Consider the following 15,000-nt stretch of genomic DNA (forward strand, 5'->3'; position numbering starts at 1 on the left):
AAGGATAACACGTCTACCTATGCAGGTTTGTAAATATGAAGAGCTAAATGCTATAGGTGTGAGCGGTAGGCAGTGCCAGGTCGGAGCTGGGCTTCTCGCCTGGATGAGTGACCTCTCCCCCACACCCACATTCAGCTCTGCATCACTGAGCAGCCAGTAAACAGCCACTCTGCTCAGATCTGTCTCCAACTGTCTCGCTCTGTCTCCACCTGTCTCGCTCTGTCTCCACCTGTCTCGCTCCGTCTGCCTCACGCGCAGGAGCGAATGTACAGCCGTGACTCATTAGCATTGGCGAGGCCGTGTCAGGCTCTAACGAGCAGCGCTCAGCCACGCGGCCCCCGACAGGCCCGACTGATGGGCCCGCAGCTCCCCGACTGCTCAGCTGCTGGGTGGACAGGGCCAGGTCCCTGGGTCAGAGCTCCGATGGCCACGCTGGACACAGCTGATCAAACAGGAAGAGCTTAGCGGCCAGACCACTCCTGTCCACGATCCTGCCTAAATAATTGTGTGTGTATGTGTGTGTGAGTGTGTGTGTCTGGGGGGGGGGGGGGGGGGGGGGGGTTGGTTCTGGCCAACTGCAGTCCTGCCAAGCGAGAGAAGCAGGAAAAACACTGATAAAAGGCTGCCGTGACAACAGTGGCTAACAGAAAAGCCTGAAACGGCTGGTTGATGATCAGGAAAAGAGAAAACCGCGTGCTCATTAAACACCTCTATAGCATATCTTACAAACACATGAATTCATGTAATATTAGTTTTACCATGGTCCAAAGAATACATTTTTTTCCGTGGCATATATGTGACCCTCTAGTTCCATCTCTCTTAGAAATGTATTGGAGATGTTATATCTGGTTGCACACCATCTTTATTCTCACAGAGGGTATGGGCAGATGTGCTGGTAATTTCCACTAGCCCCAGTGAGCATAGCCTACTTACATTATTCATGGAAAATATAAATAGGATGAGATGGGGCTTGTCAATCTCACATTCCCACTTGCTAACAGGTGGTGATCAGAGCTGTGTGACAAAATGAGTGATTCAGGAGGAAATGGAGAGGGAGAGAGGAAAAGACGGGGGGAGGGAGAGAGGGAGAGAGCGAGGGAGCTAGAGAGTGAGGGAGCGAGAGAGTGAGAGAGCGAGGATGTTATCAGTGAATATGGCAGAGGCAGACTCTGATCTGACAGCTTCCTACTCATACTGGGCACGTCTCCTGCATACTGACGGCTGCTCTCAGCCGCACTCATAAACAACCCAATGTCAAATTAAAGCAATTAGAAAAAAAGGCAACAATTTTCTGAAACATTTATTTTGTAATATTTAACAAAATTCTAAAGTGCAAATTGGGCTTTAAACAACCCAAATACCGAACCACAAACATAACATTTTCAAATTTCTTAAAGTAGATTTGCTGAGCACTGTTGGATGCCAATTAGAACTACAGATTTCCGAAGCACCCGTGGACTTGTGGTGGTGTTAATATGCATGACAACTAAGGACTCGATACACTCAGCAACCACACTCAGAGAAATCAGGAGCCAAGACACACAGATGACTGAAAGAGAGAGCAAGAGAGAGAAAGAGAGAGAGAGAGAGAGAGAGAGAGAGAGAGAGAGAGAGAGAGAATTAAAAGGTAAAAGGCTCACCTAAAGAGACAGATTAAAGGAATATTATGTTATTTTGCTCAAAATGTATTTTCTGTACTCATCAATATTTAAGTGACAGTATTATCTATGAATTCTAGGTTTTCTTAGTTCTCTGTGTAAAGTGTCACACAAATAAGACAAAAAACAAAAAACAAAACAGACCACACAACGCACGAAGCAGCAGCACGAAGACACCATAGTAACAATTCAAGTGTTATTTGTGTTTAAATAAAATGCATAAAATCCACTTTAGTGTTCACAGATGCATACATCTGAAATATTTAATATCCAGTGTCATAACCTAATTCATTCACATACCCATCAGCCAAGCTGCAGTGACAAGGTGTTTTCTATAGTCAAAACAGCTACAATAAAATAATATATTTTAAGTGCTTAACTATGGCGAGAGGTGACGGTTCTGCGAATAAAAATGTTTTAATATGGTCGCTCTCCGTGGTGCTGAAACATTACTCATAACTCGCCATCTATTACCTTCAGGTGATAGCCTATTCCCACCAGTTGCTAAATAAGGTAAAAGATAAAGATGTTGCTTACGTACACGACACTGTCAATGTTCGGGAGAACAGACGTATACCAAGTTTGACGTAACTGGAAACGTATTCCGTTCTGGAAGGTAAATTGAAGCGGAACGAACGAATCTATGCCATGTCCTCGTATTCTCGTTAATGCTCTTTGGTCTTCTTCATTCCACAAAACACCTCAATAATCTGTTGAACTTCAGTATGCATATACCTCAAAAGTGTGATAAGAATACTGCCTAACGTTTCATTTATCTTCTCAAACATCTGCGAGGGGTTGTGAATTTGACAGGCGTAATCTTAGAGATGTGTTTTTTACATAATCACAAACAAAAATAATCTCTACTTTTCCTTAGACTCCTAAATGACTTGTGGAAAACAGGTAATTTAACATTAAATCAGTGCATGCCGTCCACGTTCGTTCCCCGTCTTTTCGTTCTGGGTGACTTTCCAGTGCCCACTCCCTTCTATACGCAGGTACTCACCGTATTTGCCTGCCATTACGAGCTGGTAGAGCACGGTCATCCCAAACAGTGCTTTCCATAGTCGTGGATGCATCATATTAACGATCCACAAGACTAAATTCGGCCCGCGCTACTTGGTCACCGTCCTCTCACGGTATCGATTTAGATCCACATTTTGAAATGCGCTTCTTATGCGGATGCTAAAACGTTTAGCACAGGTGGGGAACACGTCGGTTAAGTGAAATCGAGCGAGCTTTTGGCTTTAAGGCAGTCAAAAAAACACACGGAGACATTCACGCCCGGAATGTCTGGTGCGGATCGGGATCAGGAGTTACGTAGTGGATCTCGCCTCTTCCCTGTGTGGCGGGAACCCGCAATGACGTCACAGAGAGACTCGGATCTGTCAAGCCGTTTACGTAGAGGAGGAGGAGGGAGGGGGGGGGGGGGGTGGACGAGTCACACAGCAACAGCCGTGCTGGGTTTCCTAGGAGACGAAGAGAAGGTTTAGATTAAGTCGACACTATACAAATAATCATCGTTATGGGGCCTAAAGGTAAAGTCCCTTATCTGGGCTCGCCTCGTCTTCTCATCGCGGGGAAAAGAAAATAGAGAACATAGGAGTGATTTCACACACACGCACACACACACACACACACACACACACACACACACACACACGATCACACGCGCGCTCACACACACACACACACACACACACACACACACACACACACACACACACACACACACCTGCGCGCGCACACACACACACGCACGCACACACACACACACACACACACACACAAACACACACACACCTGCGCGCACACACACGCACACACACACACACCTGCGCACACACACACACACCTGCACACTCGCGCGCTCACGCACACACACACATACACACACACACACACTTGCGCGCGCACACACACTCACCTGCACACTCGCTCGCACACACACGCGCGCGCACACACATTCTGTAAAATAAAGAAATTATTAGGCCTAATGATTTAAATGCAACAACAACAATAATTGTTATTATTGTAAATATTAATTAATACGTAATATTATTGGTTGTTATATGTTGATAAAGATTATGAAAAATGTAGTCATATTTTTTTAGTTTCTCTCTCTCTCTCTCTCACACACACACACACACACACACACACACACACACACACACACACACACACACACACACACACACACACATTTTAACCTCTAGAACCTTCTTCACCTTTTCTCTCGCCACTGACCGTTCACGTGACAGTGAGCATTCACGCGCGCAGTCCCATTTCCCCTCTAAACGCAGCACAGCAGCTCTCGCCCTCGAGCTCGAGCTCGTCTTTGTTTCATTTTTGCCTAACCAGAAACAAAATATGATGCCTGAGCCATGAAGAATTTAGTTCCATATGTTTCTCAGAATACCATATTAATCAAATGGATAGTTGTGACTAATGCAGCACAAATATTGCAACAGATATTTCTGCTGCAGTATTATCAAATTTATTATTTATATTCATTTTTTAAATATCACGTAATGTATCACTGGTAAGGTTCCGTTTGATTTGAAATAGTACATGTATTAAAAATAAATGTGTTTCTAGCTCATTAAACTCAACACTATCGTATGTCACAACTGAATAACTGAAGTTGCAGCGCCACCCACTGGCCACTCATTGTTTGTGTAAAATGATATACAGATATGGCCCTGTATACAAACTCCTCAATTCACAACAAATGAATGTAGAAACAATAGTAATTTCTTTAGCTTTTTTTCTTTTAAGATGTGCAGTGTACTAAAAATATATATTTTTTAAGTTCTCCTGAGGTTATGTGATTATTTCACTTATCATTTACCCTAAGGTTGAAACATGTCTTATAGTAATGAATTATATTATTAAGTATTAAAAACACTGCATGGGCTCTCTCTCTCTCTCTCTCTCTCTCTCTCTCTCTCTCTCTCTCTCTAACGCAACTTAGTTATACTCTTGCTTTACGACCTGTATTCCCATGTTTGGTGGGTTGCCGGGGCAGCCGTTGGTTGTTTTTTGAAAGCTGACCTGCTGCACGGACGCCCACGCCTTCCTCTCACTCTGCGCCTGTTCAGAGTCACATGTCCTGGCATTTAGACCCTTAGACCCGACTCCCTCCAGCAGAGCTGCTGACCCCTCCCCCCACGCTGGCGGGCCCTGCACTGATGACAGATCCATTTTGAAACAATGTGGTAGGAGAGGACGTGAATGTCATTCAGAAATACATGGACAATAGGGAAAAACACAGGGAAAAAATTTGTGCTTCATTTAATTTCACCTTCTTGGCTGAAAAGGGATAAAAAAATGCTTTGAGGATTTTTCCATTGTAAGTTCAGTTGTATCAGGATGCAAACCGAGCGTCTTTCAGAGACCATTTGACACCCAGTGGTTGTATCTCCAGGGTTTTTTTAGCACTTTTCTCCTTGTTTCCACCTCCTGGTTCGATGCTGCCACACTTCCATCAGCAGACCCGTGAGGATTACACGAATCCAACAGAGGACAAGCAGACAGCTCAAACACACACACATTTGGACAGATGTAAATTCCTCACATACATTGTGACACAGACATTACCTCCTGGGAGGGTTAAGAATGGCAGATCAATGCCTGCCCTGTGTTTGGGGTTACCAGGCAACTGGAGACACCATGTGATCTGAACGTGCCATAAATATTTTTTAACCTGTCACCTTTGATCCATTCTACCAGTACACTCCTCTGGGACTTTCCCTAAACCCTATCTAATTATTAACAAATTACATATGTTTTTATTTTCAATTTAAATGGACTCATATCTATATATCGGATACTTCAGCATATCATCTTTGTGTTGATAACATTTTTGTGTTGTATATCATTGCTAAACATTCCTCCCTTGCTCATTATCTTTAAAAAGACTCCATTAAAAATAGTTTAACAGGAAACAGGACGTTGTGTTTCCATCTTGTGAGGAGCATGCCTATTCCTATGACACCGTTACTATAAACACGAGTACCCATCAGGCAGTTCACTTATTGCTCTGGCAATAAGGCCTGGTTTTCTGTGTCACAAGTATGCCTGAGTAAACATTCACCGTCGGGCATGTGGGGTGGCGACCAGAGCTCAGTGCACTATAGTATTGTGAAGCTGTATCTTGGCTGGGTTTTATTCTCACCAACGCATGGGGCTGTGGGTTAATTGAGCTGGTAACGGATACATTGTATGTAGGCCCTGATTGAAAAAACAGAACAATTAAGAATGAAACACTCTAGCTGTGTCACAGATGCTGCTCTAATCTCTCCAGAAAGACAGTCTCTTGTTCTCTGTCTCTCAAAGTAAACAAGAGCCAAGCAGAAATCTCTGGTCATCTCCAGATGTTTGCATTATCTCCACCTCCACCCGCGGGCGAGGCCTCCAGCCGGAGGCTGTGGCACTTTCAGTAGCTCGTCTCACTGGCTACAATCCTTTGAATCATTTACTCTGAATAAAACTGAAAGTGTATTTCAGAGAAGTGCTCCTTCTCTCTCAGACTGACTATAAATGTACATTATAGACAAACACAATCAGTCCACAGCTTAGACCAAGGTTCATTAGCACAGGCGATGACAAAAATATAACAGGATTAAATCCAGAACCCTCATGTCATAGGGACAGGGCTACCGGAGTTCATTAATGTTGACTGTTTGGACATTAAACTCATAAAGCGAGTTCTTTTCATATATGTTCAAGAAAGCTTCACTGGATGAAAAAACCAACAGACAGATTCTAATCTGGGTGAGCTGAGCGCAGTGGTGAGTGCTGCCTCTTATTTTAATGTGTGAGTCTCAGTCACGCATGTCGTGTTTCACCTGTCGCCTCCCTCTGACTAGGGGGTCTCCTGTGCGATTTCCCCCTATTACTCAATTTTCTAAATTTGCTATGTCAAGCTGTAAAAATCCAGCTGACTCACTCGGGGTGCCAAAATCCTCTGGAGTGTTGCTGTGCGGTAGAGCAATAACACAGCAGTCAAGAGCCTTCATGTCTTTTCAGCAAAGCTCAGGTCTTGCATCACTCCACTGGCGTCCAATGTAAATGTCAAAGTTTTACAGAGTTCCCCCGTCTGGAAAGGACCCACTCCTCTCCATACCAGCTCACTAACAGCTCCCCAGACACACAGTATGAACCAGGGGGAAATTACAGTGTGTTGAAGATGATATTGATCAAGATCCTTTGTGCATGTGTGGCTGACACCAAAGACAAATACCAAACCTGTTCCCAGTGTCTGGGGAGGGTGTGTGTGTGTGTGTGTGTGTGTGTGTGTGTGTGTAAAAGAAAACAACCAACCAAAGACCAAAGCGTCTCTATTGTTAGGACTGAGTTAAAGTATGGGTGCTCTTTCCGTGTTATTGAATGGAAGTTAAACATGACCTTTCAAAGACAAGCGTTTATTAAAAGGTTGTTTGTTTCACACTTGTGGATTGATTAAACTCACAACGAAGCTGTGGCAGTCAACCTAAAAAAAAAGTTGACAGATCCTATGCTGAGATTTTTTTTAAGCTGATTTAGCATATTTCAGGTCTTCCTACTCTATTTAGACGGTCCAGGTGCAGTCTTTGGTCTTTAAAGTTCGTCTGATCATCTGCCACTCTCAGGTCTATTCTAGTGACAGTGTTGAGACGCCATGTCTAATAATAGCAGTGCTAGCAGCAGCTGTGTAGTGAGACAGCCCAGCCGGTCACTGGACAGCCGGGGGAATGTCAGAGTGGTCAGGGCCGGGGAGGAGTGCCGGTGCTTACACAGGGCTTCATATCCGTTTGATGGAGAGTGCCTCTCGATTGTGTTGTGCGATACAAGTTAACCAATGACAGCAAAGACAAGAAATATGATCCTCCTGTTCCTTCTTCAGAGTAACCCCAGCACATGACCTTTTTCTGTCATGCTCATCATGCACACAAAAAAAAAAGTAAAAAATGCTGATCCTAAAATCTGATTGGCTGAGCCGTGATTGAAGCCATTGTGAAGTCATTGCTTTGATTTATGCACACCTTCACTAACAGGATTCTGTATTAATATGATCCTCCGTTGAGTAGACTAATCTTTGCCTTTGTGTTACTTAGCAACGAAAGCTTGTTAGAGGGCTGCATTGCCTGGCGTAAGTGTTTACTGTGACTGTTGTTAATATTAAATTCAATGATTTATTGAACATTTGTGTGTTGTATTGCAATGTTTATATTGTTTTTGGCATCATTTTATCCGCTATCCGTTGGGCCCTTACCTGTGAGATAAACGCGGTAACGCATGGCCTCCCATGCTTTAATATCTTAAAATTGCACACGATGAAGACTAATTTACAAATCTTTTAATAAAACCGAATGTAAGGAGAAAAAAAGATTCTGAGTGTTACAGACAGGCCAATCCCACACAACATTTGACAGTGATTATCTACTGTTAATTATTTATGACTTATTTAGGACAATATAGACATCATAAGCCACTCTGTGCACTGTGATCATTATAAGGAGTAAAAAGTGGACTAGAAATCACTAGTCTGATTTTTCCTTATGTCAATCTGAGAGAAGATGCTAAAAGTTCAGCAGTAAACATGAACAGGTCACTGAATCATCACTCTGTCAAACGCTCAGTGCCAAAGACGAACAGGACCTGAATCACCACTCTGGCTACCCCAAGGATGCCACTACCCGCTCAGACACACACTCACACATCGGCTTCCTGCAGGAGTGAGAATTTCTGGCAACCTGTCACATGTGGGAGGTCTAAGTTGTGTATGAATCTTCCACAAGGGGTCTGTCATCCCTGTGGTGGAGAAACAGTCTGACTGATTCAGTTAGAGCCAAGCCTATGCACGAGCGGTCTTCCTCACATCATATTTTCATGAAAGAGCTTCAAAACAGCAGGACGCCAAGCTGCCAACAGTGAGTATTTGTGAGGTCTTTCCACCGGAGTGGGGAGAGTAACAACACACTGACTCTGCCAACGCACCGACACCGCCCTGACTAACTGACCCACATGTCAGGATAGTCCCTTAACACAAAAGACAGTTTAGCATTAAGTCAAGTCTAAATCAAATACTAGGCATTGTATTGACTGTGCTTGAATGTCAGTACATTATCAAAGTCATTTATGGTCCTGTGAAAAGAAGACACGTCTAACACGTAACCCAATCTAGATCCTCCCCCCCACCCCCCCCACCGCCAACCAAGACACTCCAACTCACTCGCTTACTGGCATCTACTCCACCCAACTGCTGGAATACCACATGACAGCTGAGCGAGGAGGGTGGGCTGGGGGGTGAGGTATGGGGTGTGGGGGCAGCTGGGTCCTGGGGGAGGGGGTCAGCCTAACTGAAGCTACATATAGCAGAGACCTTCTGCCTCCCTGCTCATTCTACTCAAGTCTTCCAACCCGGTCACTTTCATCCCAGCTTCACCCTACGCCGTTCCAACCATGAGCAAGAGCTACTCCTCCGCCTCGGCCGAGACGGCTTCCTCCTACCGCCGCACCTTCGGCTCAGGACTGGGCGCCTCCATGCCCAGATCCCTGTTCTCCAGCCGCGGCTCCTCCGGTTCTTCCCGCATGTCCTCCAGGGTGTACGAGGTGAAGACCTCGCTGCCGGCCTACTCCAGCCTGCGCTCCTCGGCGTCCTTCGGCATGGGAGCCGGGCCCGTGGTGCACTCCTTCTCCGGCGAGAAGCTGGACTTCAGCCTGGCGGACGCCATGAACCAGGACTTCCTGCACACGCGCACCAACGAGAAGGCGGAGCTGCAGCACCTGAACGACCGCTTCGCCAGCTACATCGAGAAGGTCCGCTTCCTGGAGCAGCAGAACCAGGCGCTGTCCGTGGAGGTGGAGCGTCTGCGCGGGCGCGAGCCCACCCGCATCGCCGAGATGTACGAGGACGAGATGCGGCAGCTGCGCATGCAGGTGGACGCGCTGACCAATCAGAGGGCCCGCGTGGAGATCGAGAGGGACAACCTGGCCGACGACCTACAGAAGCTGAAGCTGAGGTAGGAGCACTCAAAATAGAGCCTGGTGTCATCACTCGAAAAAGAAAGCCTTAACATATGAGAGCCATGTTACTGCTAATGTGATTACGTGCTTATAAGAGAAAGGTTATAGACTCCTTGAAGAATGTAGTTAAATCCGCTTCAAAATCTGATATCAATTATATACGATAGAGATGCTATTTTAGTGAGGAATGTGTGCAGCTATTTAAAGGACATCAGGGTCTGTGGAGTTTCTCCCTGAACCTTCTCTCCATTCTTACAGGTCTGACATAAAAGAACCAACAATGTTAGGTTAAAAATTATCTGACTGCCCCTATGATGTATGTGTGACACTGAACTAACTGGAGTGTTCAAATGTTCTATAGTTTCTATATAGGTAACATTTGGTATGATGATAAAAGTGAATTGAGATTAAATTATGCTTTATAGTCTAAGCTAGATAATTTAACAATAACATTGTCCACAAATTGGCAAAGATTTTCATGGTCAAATTCCTGGAATACAACAGAGAGCAGCTGTTGCCCTCCTTATTATATTTCAAATGGGCCTCCGGGGGAAAACGCTGAAATACATAATTTATATATTGCAAGAAAGCAATTTCAATTAGACTTACAGGTATTTTTCACAGAGGACTAAATTAGTTGTGACTGAGTGAGTCTGTGGAGGTCAAAGTTCATTAAAACTGCTCTCACGAGCTCAGGACCTGGTGAGAAGATACAGGGTGAAATCATGAATCACACAGGAAATCAATTAGAATCCCATTTAAGAGTACAACGGCATTAGGAAAAATGACGGGTAGTCGTGTAACAGTCGAGGGGGGGTTAACAGAAACAGAGCAAAATGGATATGAATGAGAGGGGGATTTCAATGGTGTACAGTAACTCCATGGCTGTAGCTTCTCGGAAGCACGCGTGTTATTGGGAATGTGGTTTGACTGTAGTAGAGTTGTGCTGCCAGCTACAAGACTACCCGCAGTCATGAAGCACAGCGCCCAGATTAGAAAGCTATTATTACCCTCTTCAATATACCCCCCACCCCACCCCCACCCCAACCCTAAGCACTGTGGAGGATTCTCATCTCCTAAAATACCCTTATCTCTCCGTGTGTGTGTGTGTGTGTGTGTGTGTGTGTGTGTGTGTGTGTGTGTGTGTGTATGCGCATACGTGTGAAGGAGTGAGCACATAGCACTCGGGGGACTGTAGGCATTAGAGTGTGACTGTCCTGCATTAACAACACTGATTCACGATAACTGTTGGCAGGCTGCTAACTGCTATTCATAGGAAATACTTAAGAGGATTCGGTCTTTTCATGAAGCAGTCGGACCAAAAGTGTCAGAATCATGATCGGTTTAAAAACAGATGGTGAGATTAACAGCAAGAAGGCACTGCCTTAAAGGTTTTATAGTCTGTTTCGTTATAACATGTAATAGAGTCATCAGACCATTTCATGACTGTCACATCTGTCACTGAAATAAGATCAGACATATCCGGGCTGCCAACAATTACACGCATGACACCAGATATACGCCACATATTCTTGGTACTTCACAGGAGATGGGGACACAAGTGTGTTTTAATGATCAAAGCCAAGACGTGATTGCATGTGATGTGTCTTGGCTCAGTGTCCCAGCGTCTCTTGTCTCTCCGCATTGTGTGTTGGTGGTAACGTGACAGCAACAGACCTGCTTCGTTGCTCCCATATATGAACAAAGAACTTCTGACTATGGAAAGAATTGGAAAAGATATTTATAGTTACTATTTTAGGAAGGATATTTATGTATGTGCAAATTCATAAGTGACTCCAGCAAGGAAAAAAAAAAACAGTGCTTAATACAAATGCTGAACTGGATGGCACAAATGAAATGTAATGCCAGCCATTTGATGACTTTTATGACTGGACCTTTTTTGGGTGTGTGAGGGGAGTTAATTGTGGCGTTTTACACAGGCCGAGTAATTCGGAGTCTTCTTACAGTGTAACTGACCTCCTTATTTTTCTCTTCTACAGACTTCAGGAGGAGATCCACCAAAAAGAAGAAGCTGAGAACAACCTTTCTGCCTTCAGAGCTGTGAGACCCCTTCACACATTCACACATATTAAAATGGTCTACCTCTTCATGCTGTGTGATTAATCGAACTCCATTCACTGGGCTTCTCTCTGTAGGATGTTGATGCTGCTACTCTGGCCAGGCTGGACCTGGAGAGACGCATCGAGGGCCTACAGGAGGAGATCGCCTTCCTGAAGAAGATCCATGAGGAGGTCAGCCTGACACTCACACACACACACACACGCACACACACACACACACACACACACGCGCACGCACACACACACACACACACACACTCACACGCACACGCGCACACACACACACACACACACACACACACACACACACAAAGCTCCAAAGGTTAGGTCTTTTCCTGGTCCCTATGTATTCTGCCTGACATTTGAAGGTGGAATGTTAGTGTGGCACATGTGATCACAGGAGCGTGGGTGTGTGTCCGTCATCCGGGCTCTGACAGGGTGGGCCAGTGTAAACCCACATGAAGCAGATGCATTTCTATAATTAAAACCACACACAAAGATCCAGAGCCTACCTTCCGAAAGTGTGAACAGAGAAAGCAAGCTTCCCATTTGCATTCCCTCTGTCTATCATACCCAGAATCATGATGCACTATGTATTATCAGGTTAGTCTTGCAATTAAACACTTGGGCTTTATAAATGTGACTTTAGCCTTCAGACAGGTCTCTGCATACTATCCTGCTCCATTTACTTTTACACATCGCTTTACTCCTGATGACGTTGTAAACTCTACTCAGCGCTCTCTCACTCATCAAACCGGACATGAGCAAGGCGCACCTCCACACACCTACTGACTGTTGTCTTTTCTTGGTGCAGGAGATCCGTGAGCTGCAGAACCAGATGCAGGAGAGCCAGGTCCAGGTGCAGATGGACATGTCCAAGCCCGACCTGACCGCTGCCTTGAGGGACATACGCACGCAGTACGAAGCCATCGCTGCCAAGAACATTGCAGAGGCTGAAGATTGGTACAAGTCCAAGGTCTGACATAAGAGCAGGACACAGAAAACACCAAACCTAAATTAGCTACAGAACATTTTATCAAAGCCCAAATCTTTGAGAGTCAAAGAAAAAACATAAACTAAGCAGCCACTCTCTTAGTAAGATATTCTCTTTCTCAGCACACACGTGAGCGGAGAATTATCACTCTCTCCCCTAGGTGTCCGACCTGAACCAAGCGGTGAATAAGAACAACGATGCTCTGAGACAGGCCAAGCAGGAGAGCATGGAGTTCCGCCACCAGATCCAGTCCTACACCTGCGAGATCGACTCCCTCAAGGGCACCGTAAGCCTTTCTTCACCAGTATACTCAGCTTAGGCACCTGTGTTTGCACACTGGCAGTTATTACAAGCTCCGTTTGCTCAGGCACTGATCAGCACTGAGGACTGGGCTCAAACCAGTACCTTGCGATTTCACGTTTATACCCATCTTTGATATTTTTTTCGTGTCAGGTCTGAGCGTTTTTATGCACGTTCCATTTGTCTCTCCCATCCTCCTCCTAATCGCTCCTTCCTCTTCCTCTCGTCTCCCAGAACGAATCCCTGATGAGGCAGATGAGGGAGATGGAGGAGAGGATGGGTCACGAGGCCGGTGGCTACCAGGACACCATCACCCGTCTGGAGGCCGAGATCGCCAAAATGAAGGACGAAATGGCCCGTCACCTGCGGGAGTACCAGGACCTTCTCAACGTCAAGATGGCCCTGGATGTGGAGATCGCCACCTACAGGAAGCTGCTGGAAGGGGAGGAGAGCAGGTGAAGAATTATAGATGGATCAGAGATACGGGAACGAGAACAAAAATGAGCTGGAGTCAGATTAAAATAATCTTTAGATTATTTAAATATATGACATTGTCTAATGACCTTTGCCAGATGCAGATTTAGTTTAGTCCTAAAAGATTAACAAAAAATACAAAGTTTACAAAAAGGGAAACACCAAAAATAGCATTAAAGATTTTTTTAGTCATTGGAAATAGACATCAAGCAGACAATGTACGTAATTGTATTAATGATGGTTTCTTCTTCTTCACAGGATCACTTTGCCTGCACAGTCATATTCCTCCCTGAACTTCAGAGGTGACGTCAGAGGTAAAACTCATCTCTCCAAACAACTTCAGTGCACGTGATATTCTTACATTTTCCACAAGGGGGAGCAAAGCCATTGTGCTTTCATGTTTAGCTGTTTTTCTGAACTATAAATAATGGCAACGGTGGCACGAAGAAGTTCCGCCAGCATTCTGTATAATAAAGAGACTCTTTCCATACTGCATGTAAACATAACTAAGTCTGATAGCACCTGTGAACTGTTGCTATAGAGACAAGCCCTGAGCAGCATCGTGCCTCGGAGGTCCACTCCAAGAAAACAGTTGTAATCAAGACCATAGAGACCCGTGATGGAGAGGTAATGCACACACACACACACACACACACACACACACACACACACACACACACACACACACACACACAAAAGTAAGAGTCACCTGCCCCATTTCAGTTTGCACAAAGATCAGTTCCCAATTTCCCTTATTTAAGACAGTCACTTCTTCAAACACGCATTTGCCTTCATTAACGCATCCGCCTGCCTGCTCATGTCCCTCTAGACCAGGACATCTAGAGAGGGGACGAGTGCCGTGAGCGCTCGCTGTGTAAGTGGAGCAGTAGTTCATCCATCTCTGACCTCACGGTCTCCCTCCCCCACTCTAAGGCCACGCCCCTTCCCCCACACGCTCCTCCACTCTAAGGCCACGCCCCTTCCCCCTCCTCCCTCTACAATCCACTGCACGGCACTGATATCACCTGCCCTCTGTATATGCCCCCTCGACCCGGGCTGGAGAGTGTTATCACTCAGAAACACACTCCTCTTCATACAAGACCACCGTAAAAGGCTGTTTGTCATTAGCTTCCACAGATGGTTTCACACGAGCTATACCGGCGGTATTCAGCATAAAAGCACAGTAATCTGAATTCCTAACGCCTGTTCTTCCCCTCTCTGTGTGGTGCCTCCTTTATTTACATCTTAATCATCTGTAAGTTTTGTGCATTTCCCCCCCGGGTGACTAATCTCCCCTGTTGTCTTCCTGAAGGTTGTCAGTGAATCCACACAGCACCAGCAGGACGTCCTGTAAAACAGACAAGAAACGCAAAGCGCCGCACGGAGAGAATCCCCGACGTACTGAGTTTAATCCAATTTGAAACCAGGACACTTCCATGTCGCAGACGCCTTCAGGTTTAGCTTACTTTAAATGCACATCCTC

General features: G+C 45.3%; 2 protein-coding genes and 1 long non-coding RNA gene across 4 annotated transcripts in view; 1 reads left to right on the top strand and 2 right to left on the bottom strand.

Annotated features, from left to right (window-relative positions):
- The window catches only part of ptprna (protein tyrosine phosphatase receptor type Na), a 25,441-nt gene extending 22,438 nt beyond the window's left edge, over window positions 1-3,003 (bottom strand). The window contains exon 1 of the mRNA XM_077002647.1: window positions 2,665-3,003. Coding sequence (XP_076858762.1) covers window positions 2,665-2,740 — 76 coding nt within the window. The 5' untranslated portion in view covers window positions 2,741-3,003. The remainder of the gene's footprint in view (window positions 1-2,664) is intronic.
- A 6,032-nt stretch (window positions 3,004-9,035) lies between these two features.
- The window catches only part of desma (desmin a), a 6,544-nt gene continuing 579 nt past the window's right edge, over window positions 9,036-15,000 (top strand). Inside the window, exons 1-10 of one of the 2 annotated variants that reach the window (XM_077002652.1) lie at window positions 9,036-9,664; window positions 11,669-11,729; window positions 11,825-11,920; window positions 12,564-12,725; window positions 12,904-13,029; window positions 13,278-13,498; window positions 13,776-13,831; window positions 14,059-14,144; window positions 14,347-14,391; window positions 14,830-15,000. The exon at window positions 14,830-15,000 is cut by the window's right edge and continues 579 nt beyond it. In XM_077002652.1, coding sequence (XP_076858767.1) covers window positions 9,105-9,664; window positions 11,669-11,729; window positions 11,825-11,920; window positions 12,564-12,725; window positions 12,904-13,029; window positions 13,278-13,498; window positions 13,776-13,831; window positions 14,059-14,144; window positions 14,347-14,391; window positions 14,830-14,871 — 1,455 coding nt within the window. In that variant the 5' untranslated portion in view covers window positions 9,036-9,104 and the 3' untranslated portion in view covers window positions 14,872-15,000. The remainder of the gene's footprint in view (window positions 9,665-11,668; window positions 11,730-11,824; window positions 11,921-12,563; window positions 12,726-12,903; window positions 13,030-13,277; window positions 13,499-13,775; window positions 13,832-14,058; window positions 14,145-14,346; window positions 14,392-14,829) is intronic. The other variant, XM_077002653.1, reaches the window with a different exon arrangement.
- Window positions 9,083-11,782, bottom strand: LOC143512403 (uncharacterized). The gene is made up of 2 exons (XR_013130453.1): window positions 11,646-11,782; window positions 9,083-11,384 (listed from the first exon to the last, which is right to left on the bottom strand). It is a non-coding gene; the product is annotated as an uncharacterized LOC143512403 (long non-coding RNA).

Source organism: Brachyhypopomus gauderio, chromosome 4, assembly GCF_052324685.1.
Source record: "Brachyhypopomus gauderio isolate BG-103 chromosome 4, BGAUD_0.2, whole genome shotgun sequence".
NCBI classification, from domain to species: domain Eukaryota; kingdom Metazoa; phylum Chordata; class Actinopteri; order Gymnotiformes; family Hypopomidae; genus Brachyhypopomus; species Brachyhypopomus gauderio.